The sequence below is a fragment of the Colletotrichum higginsianum genome, chromosome 9 (genome assembly GCF_001672515.1).
Source record: "Colletotrichum higginsianum IMI 349063 chromosome 9, whole genome shotgun sequence".
Classification (NCBI taxonomy): Eukaryota; Fungi; Ascomycota; class Sordariomycetes; order Glomerellales; family Glomerellaceae; genus Colletotrichum; species Colletotrichum higginsianum.
In genome coordinates, this window is record NC_030961.1 from 2,623,506 (window position 1) to 2,644,031 (window position 20,526).

Sequence of the window (20,526 nt, forward strand, 5' to 3'; positions counted from 1 at the left end):
CCTGGCCCATTTTGTTCGGCCGTGTCTCTCAGTTACGATCCGGCAAAACGACATGTGCTGTGTCTCTCCGGAATCGCCATTGGGTTGCTGCCGCTGCAGACCATGACATGTAAAGGGGAAAGAAGCCAGTCCATCCGGATGGCCGGAACCTTGGGCCCAATGTCAAGTTGTCACCTTCCTCGAAACATGGTTCATGTCATTCTCGATTGTGCTTGCTGACTCGCTCTAGATGCAAGAGCCAGGACTCAACTCACGGACAACTGACAAACCTTGTTTTTTTGTTCTTTTTCTGTATTCATCCTTCCACTGCCCAGTACCATACCGACAGGCATATCGCGGACTTGTCGCCAGTCTTGCGCAGCGCAGAAGGGCTCATTCAAGAAAGACCTGCAGCATGACAAGTGTGTCTTCCCGCAAGACAAGCCACGGAAAGAAGGGAGTCCCCCAAAGTGTCAGTTTTTATCCAGTACAACCGAATCACCTGGTACCCACAAGGCCTCGAACCTTTTCGCGCAAAGAGACGGCTGCTTGCCTGCGGTGTATAGCCTAGACAGCCCGATCAATGTTAAAGTGGCAGCGATATCAATCACCGTCGACCGACCTTTGACCACTAGTCATTCTAAACTAGGACAATGTCATGGAGGGAGATTTGTTCCAGAACCGAGCCTACACAACGTCAGGGGCCATCCACCGTACATTTGACACTATTTTATCGTCTTTGCAACTACCAAAAATATTTTTGAATCCAATTTTCTACAGCGGAAGTGGCTGGTCAGCCTCTTATTACGCGCATGCGAAGATTCGAAGCGCCGGAGACATGTCGCGTTACTCGCCACTCGTATCATGCTTACCCTTTATTGACCCGAGGACTTTGGCGTGAGGCATGGCCAAAGGAGAATTACCATCGACCTAAGCTTTTGGCGAGGGCTTGTAAGGCATTGTCTCACCTCCCGACTCATTGACACGGTCTATGATGAATCAATAACGAGCCTGTCCAGGCGATTGTGCCAGGTCAAAAAACTTGAACAAGCCGGGCGCTCCCCACCTCCATTACTAACGTCTGCTGACCTGTCAACGTCCATTCGAAAGACGATGGGATGTAAGGCGTTTGTCAATCATGCCAACTCAATGTCCAAGTCTGAGCAGTCGAAATACGATCAGTAAAGTGCAGTGTAAGTACTTGCGCTTCCTATCCTGGCACGGCTACAGTCACATGTACCTAAGGTATTCCGCTCGCCACCGCCCGCGGCTGCAACCGCAAACATGCTCGTATGGCACCCAACACATGTCACTCGTCACCACAACTCCCACCTCACGATCCATTTTCTCTGGCGCGCGCAGCATACGAGAGCTCCTGGTTCGGCGAAACACGAAAGGGAGTGGGTGGAGAGTATATCTGCAACCCGAAGAACGTCCGTCGTTCATTAGCATTTCAATCAAGCAGACAAGTCTCCAAATCTCATGCACTACGATAAACACAAAAGGGTAGAGGGGTGGAGGATGCGGGGACGGACAGGGATCGATGACGGTTCGTCAGAACCGAGGATCTGGGGATCGCCCTCCTCCCCCACTCATAACCGTCCAAACTCTGGGGCTCCTTGGACAAAAGAGCCGCTGCAACCCATGCGTGGTTATCATCCGAACTCATGAAAGACGAACGAGGCCTGTAGAACAATCAACAAAATGCTGTTGACTGACTAGTTAAGCTTCCCCATACCTTCTCCATCGGATGGTTTGACAGTGCCCAACTCCTTGCGGACAACCTCTCCCGCTTAATAACTCTCGTCGTTGGTTCTGACTTACCGTGTTATTTCGAGTCTCTCGATTGGTTGGTTCATAATGCACTGGTCATCTAGCAACGGTTCGGGAGGGAGCATGAGATTGAATCCTAGAAGCCATCGCGCGACTAGACAGACGTTGAATGTATCATTACAGCAGGCATACTGTTTTAGGCTGCGTATTCTTGCCATTAACATTGGTACTCTACAGTCGTAGCTATAGCTAGTCCTAAGGCTCATTCCCTAGGTAAAGTCGCTGCTCGGTTCTCTGTGAACCTGTGCATTCATAAGTTCTCTCAAAAAAAGTCCCCAAAGAGCCCATCAAATAGGAGCACTACCACATACATAGAAATCCACACCGTGTGCCGTCGGATCCGCCAAACTGTTCCCAAGCCAGGTGAAGCAAGCGGCTCTGTGGATCATCCAGGGGGAGGGGGGTATTGTGAAAGAAACCTGGCCTCCAACGCCATGTCAAGAATAGCATTTCTGCTCCTCGAAAACGACACAAAAGAAATACCACCCTATACTGTTCGGGGGAATGAAACTACCAGTAACCGAGACGGAATCACGCACTCTTGACTGCCTCAATGATACTGTACTCCCACGCCGTCTTGACCTGCTCACATTCCGCGACGATGTCGGGGTGCTCCCACCACCATCGGTCGGCGGTGACGAATTGCCCCCATACTTCCTTCCAGAGCATTCGACCGACCATGCTGCGTAGCTCCTGCTTAATGGCTCTGTCTGTAACCTGTTCGGCGTCTGTTGTGCCTGTGTCCGGCCTCTCGGCGGGAGGCATGGCGCAGAACTTCACCGTGGTAATGGTACTGCCCTCGCCACGGAGAGAAGCGTCTGCGAGCCATAGAGGGAAGAGCTTGCTGGGGTTCATGCAGCGGAAGTTCTTCTCCAGATTGAAGATTAGGTTCTCCTCGATCCACGAGCGCATAAGCGGACCCAGAGTGCTGGCGATTGGCAGAGGATCGATTAGTGTCAGATGTAGGGCTCCGCCAACAGCAAGACACCGGTGGACATTCTTGAGGAGGCCAGGTACTTCGGACGATGGCAGCAGTGCCGGGAGCGCCAGCGCATAGGCTACGCCAAACAGAGACGGGGCAACGGGAAACGCCGATGGCGAGATGGCCGGCACGAGAACCGGATGTATGTTGGGGAAAAGAGTGTGAGAAAGAGGCGCGGAGGACATATGGTAGACTTGCTTGTTGAAGTGGAGAGCGGCCAAGTATGATGTGGTCGCTGAAAGAACGGTCAGTCGAGCCATACGATTATGAAGTTCTCAACTCACCTTGAGTCTCGTAGAGTGCCAGGACCTTCTTCGCTTTGGCCGGAGTAATCTTAGTAGGGTGAGAAGTCTGGTCTTGGTTGGCCTGTTTGTCCATATTGTGCAACGACGAGAGCATCCATCTTTTCTTTTCCATCTCCAATTCCTTGTAGAGATTAGCGTCGGTAGTGTCGCCCCAGACCTCTTTCAGGCGCAGGAGGCGGATGCTGTAGCTTGCGGCGGCCATACGCCTGACCTCGCGTTGCATGCTGTTGAGGTCCATGGACATGGCAAGCCCAGCTTCAAGCTCCGATATCTCCTCAATAACATCCTCAATCATCGGGGTTCGCACTTCGGGCGGAGGCCCGCAGTCCCAGGCATCTGGAGGCTTCCAGGCATCAGGGTTATTGGGCTTAAACGCCGTCGTCCAGGAAGGCACCCGTCGTAAGGATTGTTTTGGACTGGCCTGTCCTGGGAACAGGTTGACGGGCGTGTCAAGCATGGAAGGGTCTACCATAGCCGAAACGGCAGGTCTAGGGTTATATTAGTGATGTCGGTGCAAGGTCAGGCGACTAGACTTACTGCGTTGCTGGCGAGCGAGGAGGGGTCGGCGGCCCCTCCTTGACTGGCTCAGCTGTAATGGTGATATGCGAGACCATGCCCGCGATGTCGTTCTCTATCGTCCGGGGCAAGATGGTAACCTCGGTGCTCTTGGTAATGAAGGACGTTGGGCTGAGCGTCTGGACGTAGTGCTCCCGCTTTGCTGCCGTCGACTCAGCCACGGATGTGTTGCAGGGAGACGTTGGCCCAGCGAGCGAAGTGTCGGTCCACTTGGAGAATACAGAGTCTATGAAGCCTAGACATCAGTGAGCTGTGGCAAGATTGTGGGGCTGGGAGCTTGTACCTCTGTTAGACGATATGGGCGAGCTTTGGGACGATTCAGCAAAATGTTCCGGCAGGAGAGTGTGATCTACGGCCGTGACAGGACTGCAGGGGAGCTCCGTTGGCAATGGCGATGGCTCCGAGACATTCGACAAGCGCGAGCCTCTGTAGGCACTGTCGATACTTGGGGCTTTCAGTGCGGTTGTCATTGATGCTTTGGCGCTCGATGGTGTAAGTGTCCGCTTAAGACCCTTGGATCCGAAAAAGCTAAATGGCTTATTTTCGGACGACGACGAGCTCCGAGTGGACATTGAGCTTCTAGCTGTGCGGGTCTTGTCCTTGTTCTCTCGCTCGACGGCTTTCCGATCGCGATGCTCCTTCCTGGACTCCCTGTCGGGATCCGTCCACACGACTTCCCACATGGCGGACCGTTTTTCGTTGATGCAGAGAAGACGGGGTTTCGTGATTAGAGACAGCCGGTGTCAAAAAGACGTGGCAAGGTAGGGTTGTAGTATATACACGGACAGATGCCTTTCCCACAGGCTGAGTGATTAGACCGCAAAATTGTCCCGGCTGATAGATCGCATGCCCGAGAGTCGAAGGACGGTTTGGTTGGAGAATGCTTAATCCTTGAGAGGAACCCGTGTCGTGGTATATCTGATACTTTGCGTCTTCGAGGTCGGTGAGAATAAAGTCAGTATACAGTTGTCGTTGGGATAGGAAGTTGCAGGTTTCGAACGCAAAACAGCCGTGTTGACCGGGAGCGAGAGACCATAGAGCGGAGAGGCGGAGGAGGACGGTGAACAGCGAACGAAGCGATACAAGAAGTCGTGGTTGCAAGGGCGTCGCCGAGAGAGTGAAGGTGAGGGGGGGAGGGAAAGAGAGAAAAGATGACGATGCGAATAGAAAATTGTCGTCGGAGGGCGGGGCCAAGGTGCGAGGGCTGGTCGCAGTAACGATGAAAAGGGTTGAGAGTGGCAGGCACGATGACCTAGGAGGAAGGAATTGCGCTGGTAGGGAACCGCCGCTAGTGTGCCAGAACACAAACACACCAACCAGCGTCGACTAAGGTATAGTTGGATTTAGGGAGCAGATGGGTAGGTGCTTTATTGTGAAGTAGAAAAAGGCCGACGGAAGGGAAATGTGGGAGACAGAGACGGAGACGAGAACAGGGAACGCAGATGGTAGTTGGCAGTTGACAGTTGACGTGTATGAGCGTCGATTATTTTTGTCGTAACTCGACGTGCTTGTACAGCAGTAGCAGTCGATTCGATACGCAGCGCAGGCGCACGTGCGGATGATGCAATGTGACGGATGAGAACTCCGGGTCGAGGGAGGTCCCGCGCGGCCAACGATGATATAGCAGCAGAGCAACGAAGCGACGGGTACCTGTCCTCCCGGACGTCGGATCAGCCTTTTTGGTTTTTGGTTTTCGGGGAGGTTGGGGGCTGTCAAGACCTAGTCTTGGAAGAAACAGTAAAGAATGGTCAAGAGAGTGATGCAATGCAGGGCTTGGAAGACTGCGTCAGGAGTAAAAGTAAAGGTAGAATGAGTGCCCAGTCTCAAGAAGATGTCTTAGTACGATTAATGACTCTCTCCCCGACGGGAGCCACATTCGACAGTGTGTGATCGTGCGCGTCCGTCTCGTTATGTACCGTGGCACGGGCAGACGAATGAGAACCAAGAGGACCTACCTGGACGTGACGCATCAGCTCCAACAGTCGGGCGCAGGTTACCAAGCCGACCTGGTATCCATCCTGATCCAGCTCCTACCACCAACCTGTGCTCCCCGGGGCTGCCCATATATCGGGTTGGAACTATCACAGCCGAGCTCTTAGCCTCCTCCCCCAATAGCCCACGACCTGGCCCACCGCCTCTCACTCATCTACCCTCTCACCTTGCGTCGCCGATAACCCATGTCTGCACGCTGCAGTCATCTGAGATTTGTGGCGCCCTGCCGGTCATACCCCTGGCTGCTCATTCATATGGCCTAGACTCATTGGCCATTGATCGGTCACAGTTTTTCATTGTCTCGATCCGTCTACTTTGCATTGCTTATTCTTCGAAACACTAGACCAGGGCTACCTGGGCGGCCATTTTCGACGCGCCGCTTGATACCACACAGACAGTGATGGTGTGGACTGAGGTTAAGCCCAGTAGCTGTGTGGCTAGTCATCCGGTAGCACCCAGCACGGCAGCGGCAGACCTGTGGAAGCAGACATTGACGGAAACACAACGCCGTACCACAGGGTCAGAGGAAAATTGAAAGGGTCACTTCTTCAAGGAAAGCTCAGAATCGTCAACGGGTTGCGGCCCTGGCTGTCAAACATGGCAATTCCATTGTTCCGTCTCCCTCAACCACCGGGAATGTCCGTTCCCTTGCACATGGTCGTCTCTCTCACATATGGAAAGTATGCATGGAACGGGGCTGGGCGACGCAGACGTGCACTTTCCTACCATGTGTACTCGACGACGGCGCGGATGGAAGCTTTCGGCGAAAGGACCGGCGCGAACGCTACGCTCCTGACCACATGGCAGGAAGAACGCACATCATACCAGTGGGCTGCGCACTATTGACAAGTTCGCGTCGAGCTGCGTCTGGCTGGGTGCTATGTATACTTTTGGAAACTGTTGCATTCCATTCCTGTCGACACGAGCTAAGCTAGTCATGCGGTCAAGCATCAACGGGACGCTTGCTTGTGTGGGAAAATTTCCCTTCTCACACACAAACACACACCCACATTTACACATTCACACACTCTCTCTCCCTCTTAACCTCTCACATGCGCTCTCTCTCGCGCGCGCGCGGGTAGAATGCCCTCGCACGACGACAGACACCTGCAAGCTGCCTCTCCACCCCCAGTCGATCTCCTCCCATCGATTCGAAGCGTTGCAGGAAGGCCGGTGACGAGGCCGTCGCGCCGAAACCTCCCTTTGACAGACGCCATCGTGTCTTTGGCTGTCAAGTCTGCAATTTGGCTCTCCTGTAGGTCCCAGCTGACCGTCTCGCGGAAGGGAGCCGTCGGTTTCATCCGGAGGCACCCATGGTGGGCGAAGTGAGGTGAGAGGACGTTACGAACCCACACAGTACCCGGTTCGCAACAAGTAACGAGATACGCAACCCGGTTGACCGCTTGTTGGACGGCCTTTCGAAGGACTCGGTAGTAGTACTGGATTAGTAGCATACTTGTTGGTTCTGACAATGTTGGCATATAGCAGGGAGCGTGAACGGGCTAGCCGGGAAGGCGAGGTGGTAGCATTATGGTCCAATGTGAGACGTTGGCGATCTTGTGTTGGAAGTGCGAGATGGAGTGTAAAGGCAGGGTGGGAAAGTCGCTGGGATCTGGTCGACCGTCGACGCGGCGGGCAACCCTGGATTGGTATCAGGCGCGGGTGGAACTGCAGGGAGACGGCAATCCGGGGCAGGGCCGGCCCCTGAGATCCAGCTGGGCTAGGCTAGATTGGGAAGTTTGCCCAGCCATGAGTGGTCGAGTTTCAGTATCCCGCAGGGCCGGCACCGCTAACGGACCCGTGTCAGGGGACTCGCGGGGGGGGGGGGGGAGGGGGGGGCTAGCTGGCGGCCGTAAGTGTTGCCGGGTACAAAATGGCCAGTCACAACTCAGCGATGCATCGCTTGGCCAAGCCCAGACAAGTCGCTGAGCGATCAATGCCACCCTCCACCAGCGCCTTCATCCCCTGACAGACACTTTGTGCGGCTGATCTAACCTCTTTTAGCGAGTTTGCTTAACAACAGTAGAAGCAAACATGCTGCCGTTTTCTTTTTCCCCAAAAGACCAACCCGACGAGGTCTACAAAGTCCCCCACCTCGATTCTAGCCAGAGAGAGCGGTGCAGTCGTGTTTCCTGAATCCAGCCTAGGTAGGTAGGTAGGTGGGTATTGAGCCATCCTCTGGCCTTATCCGCCAAGGACGCTCGCTGTCTCCTCGCCGGCGACTTGCCGACACCTGCTACCAACCTCGAAATTGCCCGCGGGCTTGGTTACAAACACGCTCGAGCATCGACCAACAGCCCCTAACGCCGCAGTAGAAGAAGGGATCGTATGATTAACAGCTTCGTCTTACCAGACCACGGAGCTATTTACGCCCTGCGCTAGGTAGTGATTGGGACGGTCTGCGAGAGGACTGTTGACGACGTCCAAAGTCTCCATAGCACTGGGGCGACAACAAGAGCAAGCAGGGGAAGAGCGGCATTTTGTAGCAGTGCATGATGCGCAGGCAAGGTACGGCACACCCGTGTCTTGGGTCTTTTCGGAGGTGACCAGTCAAGAGGCCGTCATGTCAGACCGATGACGGCTGTCGGACAGATAGTATCAGCCGCAATGGCAAACATCTAGACGATATGGAAAAGAGGGGCAGACGTGAGAGCAGGACGTTGCCACAAGACCAATCTCGGTACACGACGAATTTCCCGCATATGATGCAAAGTACCGCAGGGCATCCTTGGCGGTCCTATCGAGAAGCTTCGAGACACGTCTCGCTTGCCAAGTGCAACGCTGGAGCGGGGACATGCAGGCTCGAGATTGGTCTAAAGGTGCGATTCTTGTTGCTGTCTTGGAAGTCCAGCAATACTGACGGCGGTGATGAAATGCCAACTTCGTGAGGGATAGTCTACGAGGCCATTGACCGGTGGCTTGAGTGGATTGGGGTCGTGATAGTGCGGCAGGTGGGCCTAAGTGACAAGGCCTTCGATGTCGGAAGTCCTCAAACAGTCCAATTGCGGCCTCCTGATTTCGAACCTATTGAGACGACATTCGACGTCTAAGAGGAGGAGGAGGAGGTTGACGGGCGGAAAACAACCAGAAAATGGCGCCGTTGTCGGCAGTCCGAGCGGTACACCGCCAGGACTAAGGCACGTCTAACCTGACAGCTGGGCTGAAGGTCCATGGGGCGTTGCGCACAGATGGAGTTCGTCTCTTTGTGGACTCGAGCTAACGAACTAGATGGCATCGTCTCTTTTTCGAGCGTCTGTCAACTCGTACGAGACCGGTCATCTGCGCAGTCGTGGCTGAGGAGGTTGGCGGAGTGGCCGTCATCGAGGTCGTTCCGAGCCAATAAACAGACATAATGTTAATCTTTAGGAAGTCTCCTTATCGCACCAGGAAAAGGGGAAGAAGTACTCTCATTTCTGAGCGGGGTGGCGTCGGCAAGTACACTTGATTACCTAGGTACCTAATTCAGTCGACGGCAGCCACCAACCATCCAAGCGTCCCATCAGACTTGTGTGGTCAGTCATCGGCAGCTAGCACCAAGGTGCAGAGGGAACAGTTTTGCCTTCGGCCTTAAGGCAATGTCGGCCTGGACCTTGTTTTCCCATCCGGGGGGCAAGCTGGCCTACGATGTGGACTTCCCGTCACGCCCCCACCTCCACGCAGCATTGGCGCTGCATGGAAAAGAAAGAATAGCACACCCTCCTCCATTGGCGTCCCTCAGGTGGCAGCCGAGCTAAGGCATGGTGTACTCGGTGCGGTCAAGTCGGAAAAGCAAGGTACGGTACCTTGCTTTAAGTGAAAGACAAATGTGGTCCAGGCAGAAACCGAGGTAGGTAGTAGATAGGCAGTATGTAGAATGCATTGTGGTAGACTGAGGTAGACAACGGACAAGGAAGGAGCTGGCAAGGATATAATTGTTTCCTGCCACTGTCGTTCCTTCCATATCCAGGTTCTTCCCTTCTTCAGGCATTCCATCAACGCTCGCTCGCTTTCTTCTCCAACGGCGCGACTGCCTTCGCTTTCTTCTCCTTCCCAGGACCTAGACACCTCTTTTTCTTCTTCCCCATCTGTCTTTCTGGAACTTGCTTACCTAGAAGCCAGCACCTGCCCAGGTACGTAGGTAGGCCAGAAAGAAAAAAACCATCTGTACTCCCGTTGGGTACCTAACGTCCGTCCTGTTCCTTCCAACTTATCGTCCCCTACCGGCCGGCCTTCTCGGTTGCCTTCCCTCCTCTTCTCTCCCTCGCCGTGACCTCGCCGCTTTCGCCAACCATCTCTCACTGCACCTCACACAAGAGTCTAAGACATCTCAACCTTCTTCCTTGTGTGCGCTGAGTCTTGTGTCACCAACTCCTCACCCACCACCACTTCGAGTCGCCTGGACGGTGGCCCGCCGACTTTCCTTCCTCCATCGCCCACCATGAGCAACATGTCGACTCACTCCAATATGGAGCGCTTGGAGCCCGTCGAATTGCCCGTTCAGAGATCGACCATCGGCCGCAAGTTCCGTGGCATGTGGAAAGCTGTCGATCGCTTCGACAAGACAATCTCGTCGTCTACTTTCGGTCGCATCTTCAGACTCGAGGGAAGCGGTCATGTAAGTATTACCTGGCCTTGAATCTTGCTCATCCTCGCTGATCCTGCCCAGTCCAAAGAGATACCCGATTCATCCTTCTTGCGGGAGATTCGCGCAGGCGTCACAACCTTTGCGACCATGGCCTACATCATCGCCGTGAATGTGAGTACCTATATGCCTTCAATCACGTGAGACGCACACTGATCGGACAGGCAATCATTCTCTCGCAGACGGGCGGCACTTGCGAATGCGACTTGGAGAACCGAGCCGAATGCGATTCCATTCTCGCCTACAAGGCGTGCAAAGAGAGTGAGTTGGCTGATATCTCGCCCCGAATCGCGCTGACATTGCAGATGTCCGACTCGATTTGATCACCGCAACCGCAGCCATTGCCGGGCTCTCCAGCTTCGTCTTCGGGTTCTTCACTAACCTGCCAGTGGCGCTCGCGTAAGCCCTTCGTATCGAGAACTCTGATCAAGTTAGGCGCTGACAATGGAAAATATAGTCCCGGGATGGGCCTCAACGCCTACTTTGCCTTTCAAGTGGTCGGCCCCAACGGTTCGGGTGCCATCCCGTACCGGGTAGCCCTCACGGCAGTCTTTGTAGAGGGTCTCATTTTCATCTTTCTCGCTCTCACCGGAATGCGTCAGTGGCTCGTCAAGCTCATCCCCGCAACCATCAAGACGGCAACCGGAGTCGGTATTGGTTTCTTCCTGACAGAAATTGGACTTTCTTACTCGGCGGGGATCGGTGCCATCACAGGAGGCTGGAAGTCTACCCCTCTCGCCATCGCTGGCTGTCCTGTCGAGATGATCGATCCTGAGACCCAGATGTGCGCTGGTGGCATCATGTCAAGCCCAAAGATGTGGACTGCCATTTTCGCCGGCGGTGTTGTCACGGCCTACTTGATGTCGTTCCGAGTCAAATATGCACTCATCATGGGTATTGCCTTGGTGTCGATCTTGTCATGGCCGTAAGTACGTCGAAGCGCCCCACCCGATCCTGCTAACCTCTCAGACGTAATACGTCCATTACGTACTTTCCCTACAACGAGGAGGGCGACAACCGTTACAACTTCTTCAAGAAAGTCGTTACCTTCCATCCAATCGAGCGCACTCTCAACGTCCTGGACTGGGACGTGTCCAAGAACGGATCACAATTCGCCCTTGCCCTCTTTACTTTTCTCTATGTCGACATTATTGATGCCACGGCCACTCTGTACTCGATGGTCCGCTTCTGCGGTGTTGTTGACCCCAAAGATGGCGATTTCCCTCGTTCCACGATTGCATATTGCTGCGATGCGGCATGCATTTCTATCGGCTCACTGATGGGATGCTCTCCTGTGACAGCCTTCATCGAGAGCGGCGCGGGTATCGCGGAGGGCGGTCGCACCGGATTGACATCTATGACCACCGGACTCTGCTTCCTCGTCTCCATCTTCTTCTCCCCTATCTTTGCGTCAATCCCGCCCTGGGCAACCGGCTGCACGCTTGTTCTAGTACGTCTCCACGGTCCCGTTGAATGTGCCTTGTTTTAACTCCTACAGGTCGGCTGCATGATGATCCGCCAGATCACCCAGATCAACTGGCGATACATTGGCGATGTTCTTCCTTCATTCGTTGTCATGACCTTCATTCCGTTCTCCTACAGTGTCGCCTACGGCCTCATTGCGTGCGTTTCCTCCGTCGCATCATCTGGACTGCAGCTAACAAACTGCAGAGGCGTCTTCGTGTACACCGTTCTCAACGGTCTTATTGCCCTGACTGTCTGGCTTTCCGGAGGCAGGCTCGAGCCTCGCGAATACGACGCTAAGGAGTACTGGTCCTGGAGAGGCTCTGGCAAGAAGCCTTGGTTCGTTCGTGCCGTTCGTACCAGCTGCTTCAGCAACGGTGACCATGACAGCAAGCGGCAGTTCAACATGCAGGACGACCACGAGAGCTCTTACGCTCCGGGCTCGCGTATGGGTTCATCGGACCACAAGGAGGACGGTGTTCACATGGTGACGATTCCACAGCGTGCGGTCACGCCGCGCTCCGTGCACTGAATGTACTCAACCGGATGTTGTATTCTTCATTAGTATGTCCGGGAGGATGAATTTTCTGCGAGGAATTTCCGTGCCAGAGTACTGGCGATATAGCTTGAATCAGCTTGCACTGTTGTAGATAGCAATGGAACGATATTTGGAATCACGTTGATATCCACTTAAAGTGTGGTCGGTGCCGCGAGCCCGGCGGATATTTGACCCTTGCCCGCCCCACAGTGCATGTACCGCATTGACCCGCCACAGACAGCTCCAACCTTACATCAAGGGCCAGACGCTTCGCTCGAAGCATCAGAGCTTCAACCTTTCAGCTTCCCTTCCCAGCTCCCTTTCCCAGGTTACCAATTCTTCACCGACCGCGAAATTTAAATTTGATTGTGAACCGAGCCAATAGGGCAGCCGCTGCCTCACCCTGCAGAGACGCGGTGTTACTACGACCAATCAATTTCACAAATCACCTCCCACGCCAGCACGATGAGTGGTGGATGGAATACCAGTACGCAAGCTCCAAACACCCTGTCGCTCTCCTCCCTCTGCTAATCCTCATAGTCGAGTCCGATGCAGTAAGCGACCTTCCCGAACACGCGATCTCCAAGCTAATTGCCTAGGGCGTCTTCACCTATCTGCTCGAGAACCTCGGTGTCAAGGGCGTCCAGTTTGAGGAGCTTCTGACACTTTCCCCTGACGAGCTCGCTCCACTGCAACCCATATACGGCATCATCTTCCTCTTCCGCTATCCCTCCGAGGGTCTCCCCACGCGACCACAGGAGTCCTACGACCGCGACGCCGCTGAAAGCCTCTTCTTCGCCCAACAGACGATTCAGAATGCATGCGGCACACAAGCGCTTCTCAGCGTTGTCCTCAACAAGCCAGACGAGGTCGACATTGGCGAGAAGCTCTCGGAGTTCCGTGATTTCACTATGGTTCTGCCACCTGAATTCCGCGGCGAGGCTCTCAGCAATTCGGATCTGATCCGCGAAGTGCATAACAGTTTTGCCAAAAGCAGCCCCTTCGTTGACGAGACGCAGAAGACGGGCGAAGCCGAGGATGCCTTCCACTTCATCGCCTATACACCCATCAACGGCAAGCTCTACGAGCTGGACGGTCTACAGCCCGCCCCCATCTCGCACGGCGCCTGCACGACCGACGAGTTTCCGAGCAAGGTGACGCAGGTGCTGCAGGACCGCATGCTCACGTACGCCAGTTCCGAGATCCGTTTCAATGTGCTGGCCATGGTGCGCGACCCGCGGATCGCCGCAAAAGAGATTGGCGACGCCGAGACGCTCGAGCGCGAAAACGAGAAGCGCCGCAATTGGCGGTTTGAGAACGCTTTGCGCCGGCACAACTTCGTCGGCTTCGCTGGCGAGGTGCTCAAGGGTGTTGTGGCCCAGAAGGTCTCGAGCGGAGATGCGGCGTTCGAGGCGTGGATCAAAGAAGGCCTTGAGCGTAGAAAGAGAGACGAGGACGCGGTGAGGCTGAGGCGGAAGATGGCGGGTGGCGGTGGTGACGATGACGAGGATATGATCGGCTAAATGTGTCAATGATACCATGGGCAGGCTGGTGTTGGGGCCCTTGACTTATAAAAAAACAAGACTTGTGTGTGCTCTGAAGGCCTACCGTCACAGACGCCTCGATGCTGTGACGGGACTTGGGAAAAGGAGTGGGGTCACTCATTCAGTTGGTCGGCAGTAATCTCCCCTACTCTCAACCTCTAACTCATTGTAATATTCCACCCTTGGCAAATGTGAACTGCGGCATCATGGCGGCATGCCACCGTCCACGGGAATATATGGAGAGCTGTCTCTTCCAATCGACCTTGACATGATCCTTAAGCTACGGAGTCCCGTTCATCACAGTAGCACCAAACGCACTGTCTGCGTGGTCTGCCACAGTCATCAGCTGACGGTGCAAGGGCGGAACACCTTTGGTGTCTCTGGCGGCCGAGCAGACAAAACGCCAGTCTATAGGGATAGCTTGATGGAGGATCCTTGGACGAAAACAGGGGCCAAGGAGCTTTACAGTTGATGCTAGTAGTCAACAAGGACCGGGTATTTACACGATGCTCTTTACAAAAGAACGTACACTATACAAACACCTGTACACCCACAAACAACTCCGGGATCGTACGCAAGAAAACCGCCAAGCAAAATATACCGGTTTACCCTCCCAAGCGCCTGGGCCTCGGCCATGGTTATACACCCCTCGCGGACAGGTCCCAGCCTCCTACCTGCCCCCTCCAGACACCATACAGACATGGAAAAAAAAATACGCTATGCCACCGTAAAGCCAGACGCCTGAACCGAGTCTAGTAATGCACTAAAGCGAGCTGACGCTCATAGGGGGCCATAAGAACTTGAGAAAAGAGAGAAGGAAAAGACAAGGTATAAAAAAAGGCGCTATACGAAAATATGAAATAAAAAAACCCTTCAACTAAACGCCCTCACTCCCGAAGCTCGACGCCCACCTCTTGGTGAACAAGCCTCAATACCCAAGAGGCCTCCGAGACGCTGGCGCACTGGAAGCACCATTTTTTGACAGAGCCCGAAGCACCACCCGTCTTGGGCGCCACACCGATCTCGCCTCGTTCGTCGCGGATCTCTTCCCAGATACCGCAAACAATACCTCTGCTGCCCATGGGCGTGAAACAGCCGCTGCCCAGAACGGCGTCGAGCACGACGCGAACCTTGTCTGATTTCTTGGGCATGGTGGTGACGGTGACACGCTTCTCAAGGCCGTGGTTTGCGCGTAACTCCTGGCGCCAGCCCGGCGGTGGGCGGCGGATCTGCAGCAGGCAGTTGCCGTAATCCTCCCACTTAGTTGAGGTGACGAGCAGATGCAGCCGGATCTTGATGTTGTCGGACGATAGAGGGGTGCGGATGGAGTTTGAATAGACGCTGATCGACGGGGAGCGGGGGTAGCCGTCGGACGAGGAGCCGGACGTATATTGGCTATTGTGGGCTGAGAAACGGCCCTGTTTGTCGATGGACGACCGCGCGATGTTGAAGGTACCAGCGCCCGTGAGCCTCTTGAGAAAGCTCGTAGCGGATGGGCTCGATGATGGCGTGCTGCCGTCATGGGACTGAGAGGGGGCGCGTGTCGACGCGCGATAGCTGTTTTTGCGGCCGAACCAGCTACGCCGACGGCTGCTGTTGTCTTCATTCTCTTCAGCGGGCCTCTCACCGAATGACTTGTAGCGCGCCTCGTTCTCGAGCTGGATAAACTTCTGGTTGTTGAGTCGTGCGTGGTGGACAGCCATGTAGAGATTGAAACACTCCGTGCTCGATGGGCAGCGGAAGCGGAAGTTGCCGCCACCAATCTCCTTGTTCTTGCAGTTGTCCCTGACGGCGGAGCGGATCTCCAGATCGACAACGGTGGACTGTCGGAGGAGAACGAGGGGCGTTAGCTCGAGGGAAACCAGGGGAACATCGGGTTGCCCTCCGGGGCTCATGACCAGGGAATATGCCTCAATAACTCCAGCAGTGACCTGAATAGAGCAGGGCTCAAAGGATATGTCCTTCCATTGACCCTTCTTCTCATTCCAGTAAGAAATGGAAGCGATATACTTAGTGTAGTCTTCCGAGGCACTCAGCTTGCGGCCACGAAGGCCGGCTTGTGAGGCCGAGTTGGACGGCGTCAAGCTGCATACTGATTCGGAGACCATCGACTCTTGAACGAAGGATTGTGAGATTATCGATTCTTGCCTGAAGGAGTCGACAGGAGTCTCTGGCTCAGGCTCCCGCTCCGGGACCCAATCGTGTTTGCGTTCACGGTCACGTTCATGGTCACGGTCACGCCTTCTCTCATGATCGCCTTCCCGCTCCGGCCGAGATTCAGGCTCCCTAATGCTGAAGCCCACCTCGGTTTCAGGGATGTCTTCGTCGAACTCATCTTCGGACGATGTGTAGTCGGATTCTGTCTCCGACTCACTCTCTGATATCTCGGTGACGGAACGGGATGTATCGGAGGACTCTTCCGACGGCAGGTACTCGTGCTTCAAGGGAGACGATCCTCGTCGCTTCACGCGAGGACTTTGAAGATCGACAGGAGGCTGCAGTTTGGGGGGCTTGGGGCTAAGTGAACGGTGAATAGGGGGAGGCGGGGCACCGTCCTCGCGAAAGGGGGTTGTGTTGGGTGCGGCCCTGTGTCTGCCTTCGCTTTCGTGGTGAAATTCCTGGGTTGGCGTCCTTTCAGGCGAGGGGCTACGGTCGACAGGAGTGGTCGGCATGCTCGAGCCACGGTTAAAGTAGTGACTAGAAGCCGGCCGCGTTGGGGTCATGGGTTCTGGGGACGACATGTCCCTCGAAGAGGAGCCACGCAGCTTGCCGCCAACAGGTATGTCTGTTCTATACTGTGGCGACTCGGGGAGACTCTCCCCCGTAACAATGGGGAGACGCTCCTTTGGGGGCACCGGAGTAGTGCCGACGATTTCAAGCCAGTCGTCCACTTGATCATCGTTGTCCGTAACGAGGCTCAGCAGCTCGTACCATTGCCGGCCGTTATGAGTGCCTTGTACCATCAAGACAAGCTCGTATCTTGCATCGCCAGGGCGGGCTGAGATGACAGTCATGGGCATGGGGGGGAACAGAAGCCATGTCCGGCGACCGCTACCGGTCTCTCGAATGAGTAGGTCGCCCTTATCATTGCTCGCGCCGGGAAGATCGCGGTGGACGAGCTCGACCTGGCACTCGAGTCTTTGCCCATTAGAGTGGGCCAAGCTGAGCGAGAAGAGGTCCTTAGCGCTGACCTGTCGCTTGGGGTCGATCTTGACGGATTCCATTGGCGCGAGGGTTCGGAGATCCCGAATTCTAGTCGTATCCGTGTTGATGGCGTCTTCGTCTGCCAACCGGGCGGACTCCTCTCTGTGTCGACGGCGGGCCTTCTCCTGCAGTGCATCATAGTCACCGACCAAAGCAAGAGTGTCGTAAGAGCCAATGGCGGCGTGGAGACCCTATGATCGTCAGCTTTGTTTTTCGAAAAGCTGCAGGGAACTTACCTTGGTAAACTTCGCAAGAGTCCTGATGCGAAGCACCGGCCGCTTCAACAAGTGCGCAACGTCGACGCGTTCTCCGTCTTCGTTGATAACGTCGCCTTCGGCGTTGCGCGGGAGGGCGTTGATGAGCGAGTCCTCGTCATCGAGGCGGTCGGCTGCAGGGGCCAGGTTGACAATGAGATCCTGGAAGCCGAGACGCCATGCGTCCATGTAGGCGTCGTAAATGGGGGACGCGGTGTGCAGCCAGGAGATTAGCCTGTCGATGTCCGTGTGAGATGCCCTCTTATGAGCGGTCTTCAGTTTCTCCAGGGCAACTCCCATGTTGACGACAGATTTCGACATGCTGTTCGCTTTACGGCCGGGAGACTCAGGGCCAAAAAGGTCGACGGCGCTCGCAGAGCCCTCTTGGAGGACGGTGGACAGAAGCACAGGGATGACACCATCGACTAGCGTCTTGAGTTCACGCTGGTATAAGTTCTCGTCGTCTGCGAACTCCTTCAAGAGATCCTTGGTCGTGACCGTGTCCGGCCGGGTGGTGGCTCTCCTGACGCTGGCCGCCTTTCTCACACTCGGTCGGTGTTTGACACTTCTTAGGCTGCCCGGGACCTGGCTGTCATCGGGCAACGACAAAACTGACACTAGATCGGAGTGCTTTGTTAATCTTCTCTTGAGACCTGATTTATTACTCCGCCGCGAAACGTTGCTCCTCGTAATGCCAGTGGTTTGCGTGATAGTGGTGTCGGACAGTTGTGAGGTCATGTCCGAGTAGGCGCTTTGGGTGTCGGCAGACCCCAAAATGGTGGAAAGCTCATGCACGCCGTTCGTGGGCGGTTTACGACGAGGTGTCCTGTCGTCACGTACGGAAGACTCGTCAGAGTAAGTCCAGTCATCTGTGAAGGTTCGGTCTGAGTACGTCCGGCTGGAGTCAGATGAGCGGCGACGCATGGTGCGTCCGGATTCTTCGTCCTCCTCGTAGCTGTCGTATTCTTGCTCCAGCCGTCGCTCTTCTTCGCTGATGTACTTGGACGGAGGAGTCTGGTGGCCGCTGGACTCTCCTCTGAATGCCTCTTTCAAGATTTCGCGAAACGGCTTCTTGAGCGACTTCATGGGCGAGGGCGAGCCTCGTGTCGCTGCTCTTCTGCGCAGACCAGCAGGACCAGAGCCAGAGCCAGAGCCAGAGCCAGCAGATGTTGGCGTCTTGGGCTTTTCCTTGGGTTTTTCTTCCACGGGCTTTGGCGCCACATTCTCGTCGTTCTCGGTGGACGCACTCAGATCTGTTTCGGTAAATGTGGATTCTGTCCAGTCTGTCGATTGTGTGGTCTGAGTCACATCGGTTGTTTGTGTGGAGCCTGTAAGTCCTGTGGACTGGGACAGCTCAGTCTGGGTCGGAGGGGAAGTCTTCCTCTGGCGTCGCTCAGCGGATGATCGTCTCCGGGTATCCTGAGATTTCGCCTTGTCGAGAGGCTTGCTTTCAGTCGCCTTTGCTTTGGGCGCCGGCTCCTCCTTTTTGGCCGGCTCATCCACAAACGGGTCGACCGTCCCGCTTAGCCACTTCTCAATGCTCGGAGGTTTGTTGGCGACAGGTTGCTTTGGGGGTTCGACAGCATCGTGCAAGATCTTCTTGCCTTCGGTCACAACTTTTTTGAGCACATCAGCAGCCTTGAAGCTGGGGTTGCGCTGGGCCTTCTTTCTCGTCTTGTTCCGGTCGAGAGGAAGATCCAGCTCGCTGAAGGCGGAAAACCCAACCGGAATATCTGCCAATGGCTTCGCACCCGGTGCACTTGTGAGCGAACTGGGCGTAGGATTCGAGTCCTTGTGTCCGGTCCTCATGGCCGAATCTGAGGTGCTAGCCCAAGACTTGCCGTCTGTCGTTGTGGTTGTTGCTGTTGTCGCCGTGTGGGGCGGTGGGTTCCTCTTACGACTAGCTTTTCGTGAGTTTGACGGCTTTCGCGTGGGTGTTGCGGGAAGACTTGATGCGGCATCTTCCACAACCTCGATACGGTCGGAATCATCCTCTTCCACCACGACAATATGATCGGATGAATCTTGCCTTGAGCTGGCTCCACGACTATGGTCGCGCGACTTGGGCGCTGCGCTTTGCGGTCTCGGCGTCTTGAAGGTCGATCCCTCTGACACTGGCGTCTTGGTTGGTTTCACGCGAATGCCGTCGTCGTCAAGCTTCTTCGTGCGTATTGGGGCGACTCTAATCCCGTCGTCATCGAGCCTCTTCTTCGGCAAGGTTGCCTGCCTCTCCTGGAGTTCCTTCAGCCTTGCCTGTATCCTGCTGCCATCAAGCGAGTCTGTGGATTTCGACGCTCGATGTCCACTCGGTGGCGGATCCGGCAACTCGACCTTGGATACCCAGTCCTGGATCTTCTTGGCAATGGGCGCCTGGACGGGCGTCTTCTGTACAAAGCCTTTTGGCAACGGGCTCGGGCCCGGACTCGCTGTGTCTTTGTTTCTTGGGGACCTTGAGCGTGGTGGGCTCTTCTTCCTCTTCTGGGCCATCCAATGGTCATCACTAACAACCCTCTTCTTGGGTGCTTGCTTGGCCTGACCGTCGGGGAGCTCCTCAATGGTTTCGTCGTGTTCGTTGGCCACAGCGTCGTTGTGTACCTCGATCTTCGGGGCCGACCTTCTCTTCTGCCGCAGCTTGATCCTGACGCGGTCCTCTTCGGTGACGCTCTCGGTCTCGCCCGAGAACGCAAGCTCTGTAGGCTCGCTCGGGGTAGCCAGGGGATCACCGACGAGCATGACGGCGGCGTTGGCCTTTTGCCATTTCTGAACGCGATCTTTGACACCTCCAGGCTGTTGTACTCTAGCCACGGCGGCCTGTCGCATCTCGGCCCTCATCTCGGCCTTGACTGCATCGAGACTCATTCTCCGTTTCCGTTCAGCGGCGATGCGCTGCGGAGAGGGACGTCCCCTCAGGAAGTCGGCGAGCAGTGTTGGGGGTTCGGGTGGTTTCTTCATGGTTGCTGCTCGAGGACGGGCAGGCGCGCTCTTGGGGGTCGTCGTAGCCGCATCTGCAGCAGGAGCAGCCGCCTTTTTGGGTGTTGTCGCATCATTATTCTCATGAACGACAGGCGTCGAGTGATCGATCGTTACTGCCGCTGCAGCATCGGGCGATTCCTTCTCGTCGGGAGGTTTGGAAGGCATGATCTGCGGTCTATTGTCAGTCACAATGCAAGTCTTCGGGCAAGCGGCGGACCGTAGGAGTCTTGTCGTACGCATGCGTCCTCCTCTTCTTTCTCT

The 20,526-nt window shown here is 55.3% G+C and overlaps 3 protein-coding genes across 3 annotated transcripts; 1 reads left to right on the top strand and 2 right to left on the bottom strand.

Annotated features, from left to right (window-relative positions):
* Nucleotides 1–2,343: 2,343 nt before the first annotated feature.
* Nucleotides 2,344–4,358, bottom strand: CH63R_13002 (uncharacterized protein; the record flags this gene model as incomplete). The annotated part of the gene is made up of 4 exons (XM_018307976.1): nt 2,344–3,029; nt 3,079–3,587; nt 3,637–3,910; nt 3,959–4,358. 4 exons carry the CDS (start codon nt 4,356–4,358, stop codon nt 2,344–2,346), a joined length of 1,869 nt encoding a protein of 622 aa, XP_018152393.1.
* A 5,726-nt stretch (nt 4,359–10,084) lies between these two features.
* Nucleotides 10,085–13,813, top strand: CH63R_13003 (Permease; the record flags this gene model as incomplete). Its single annotated transcript, XM_018307977.1, has 11 exons — nt 10,085–10,261; nt 10,313–10,402; nt 10,453–10,549; nt 10,594–10,687; nt 10,746–11,213; nt 11,258–11,738; nt 11,787–11,911; nt 11,960–12,255; nt 12,676–12,777; nt 12,831–12,844; nt 12,890–13,813. The coding sequence occupies 11 exons, from the start codon at nt 10,085–10,087 to the stop codon at nt 13,811–13,813; spliced, it is 2,868 nt and encodes a 955-aa protein (XP_018152394.1).
* A 908-nt stretch (nt 13,814–14,721) lies between these two features.
* On the bottom strand, nt 14,722–20,430 carry CH63R_13004 (Glucan 4-alpha-glucosidase; the record flags this gene model as incomplete). Its single annotated transcript, XM_018307978.1, has 2 exons — nt 14,722–17,229; nt 17,275–20,430. The coding sequence occupies 2 exons, from the start codon at nt 20,428–20,430 to the stop codon at nt 14,722–14,724; spliced, it is 5,664 nt and encodes a 1,887-aa protein (XP_018152395.1).
* Nucleotides 20,431–20,526: the final 96 nt, after the last annotated feature.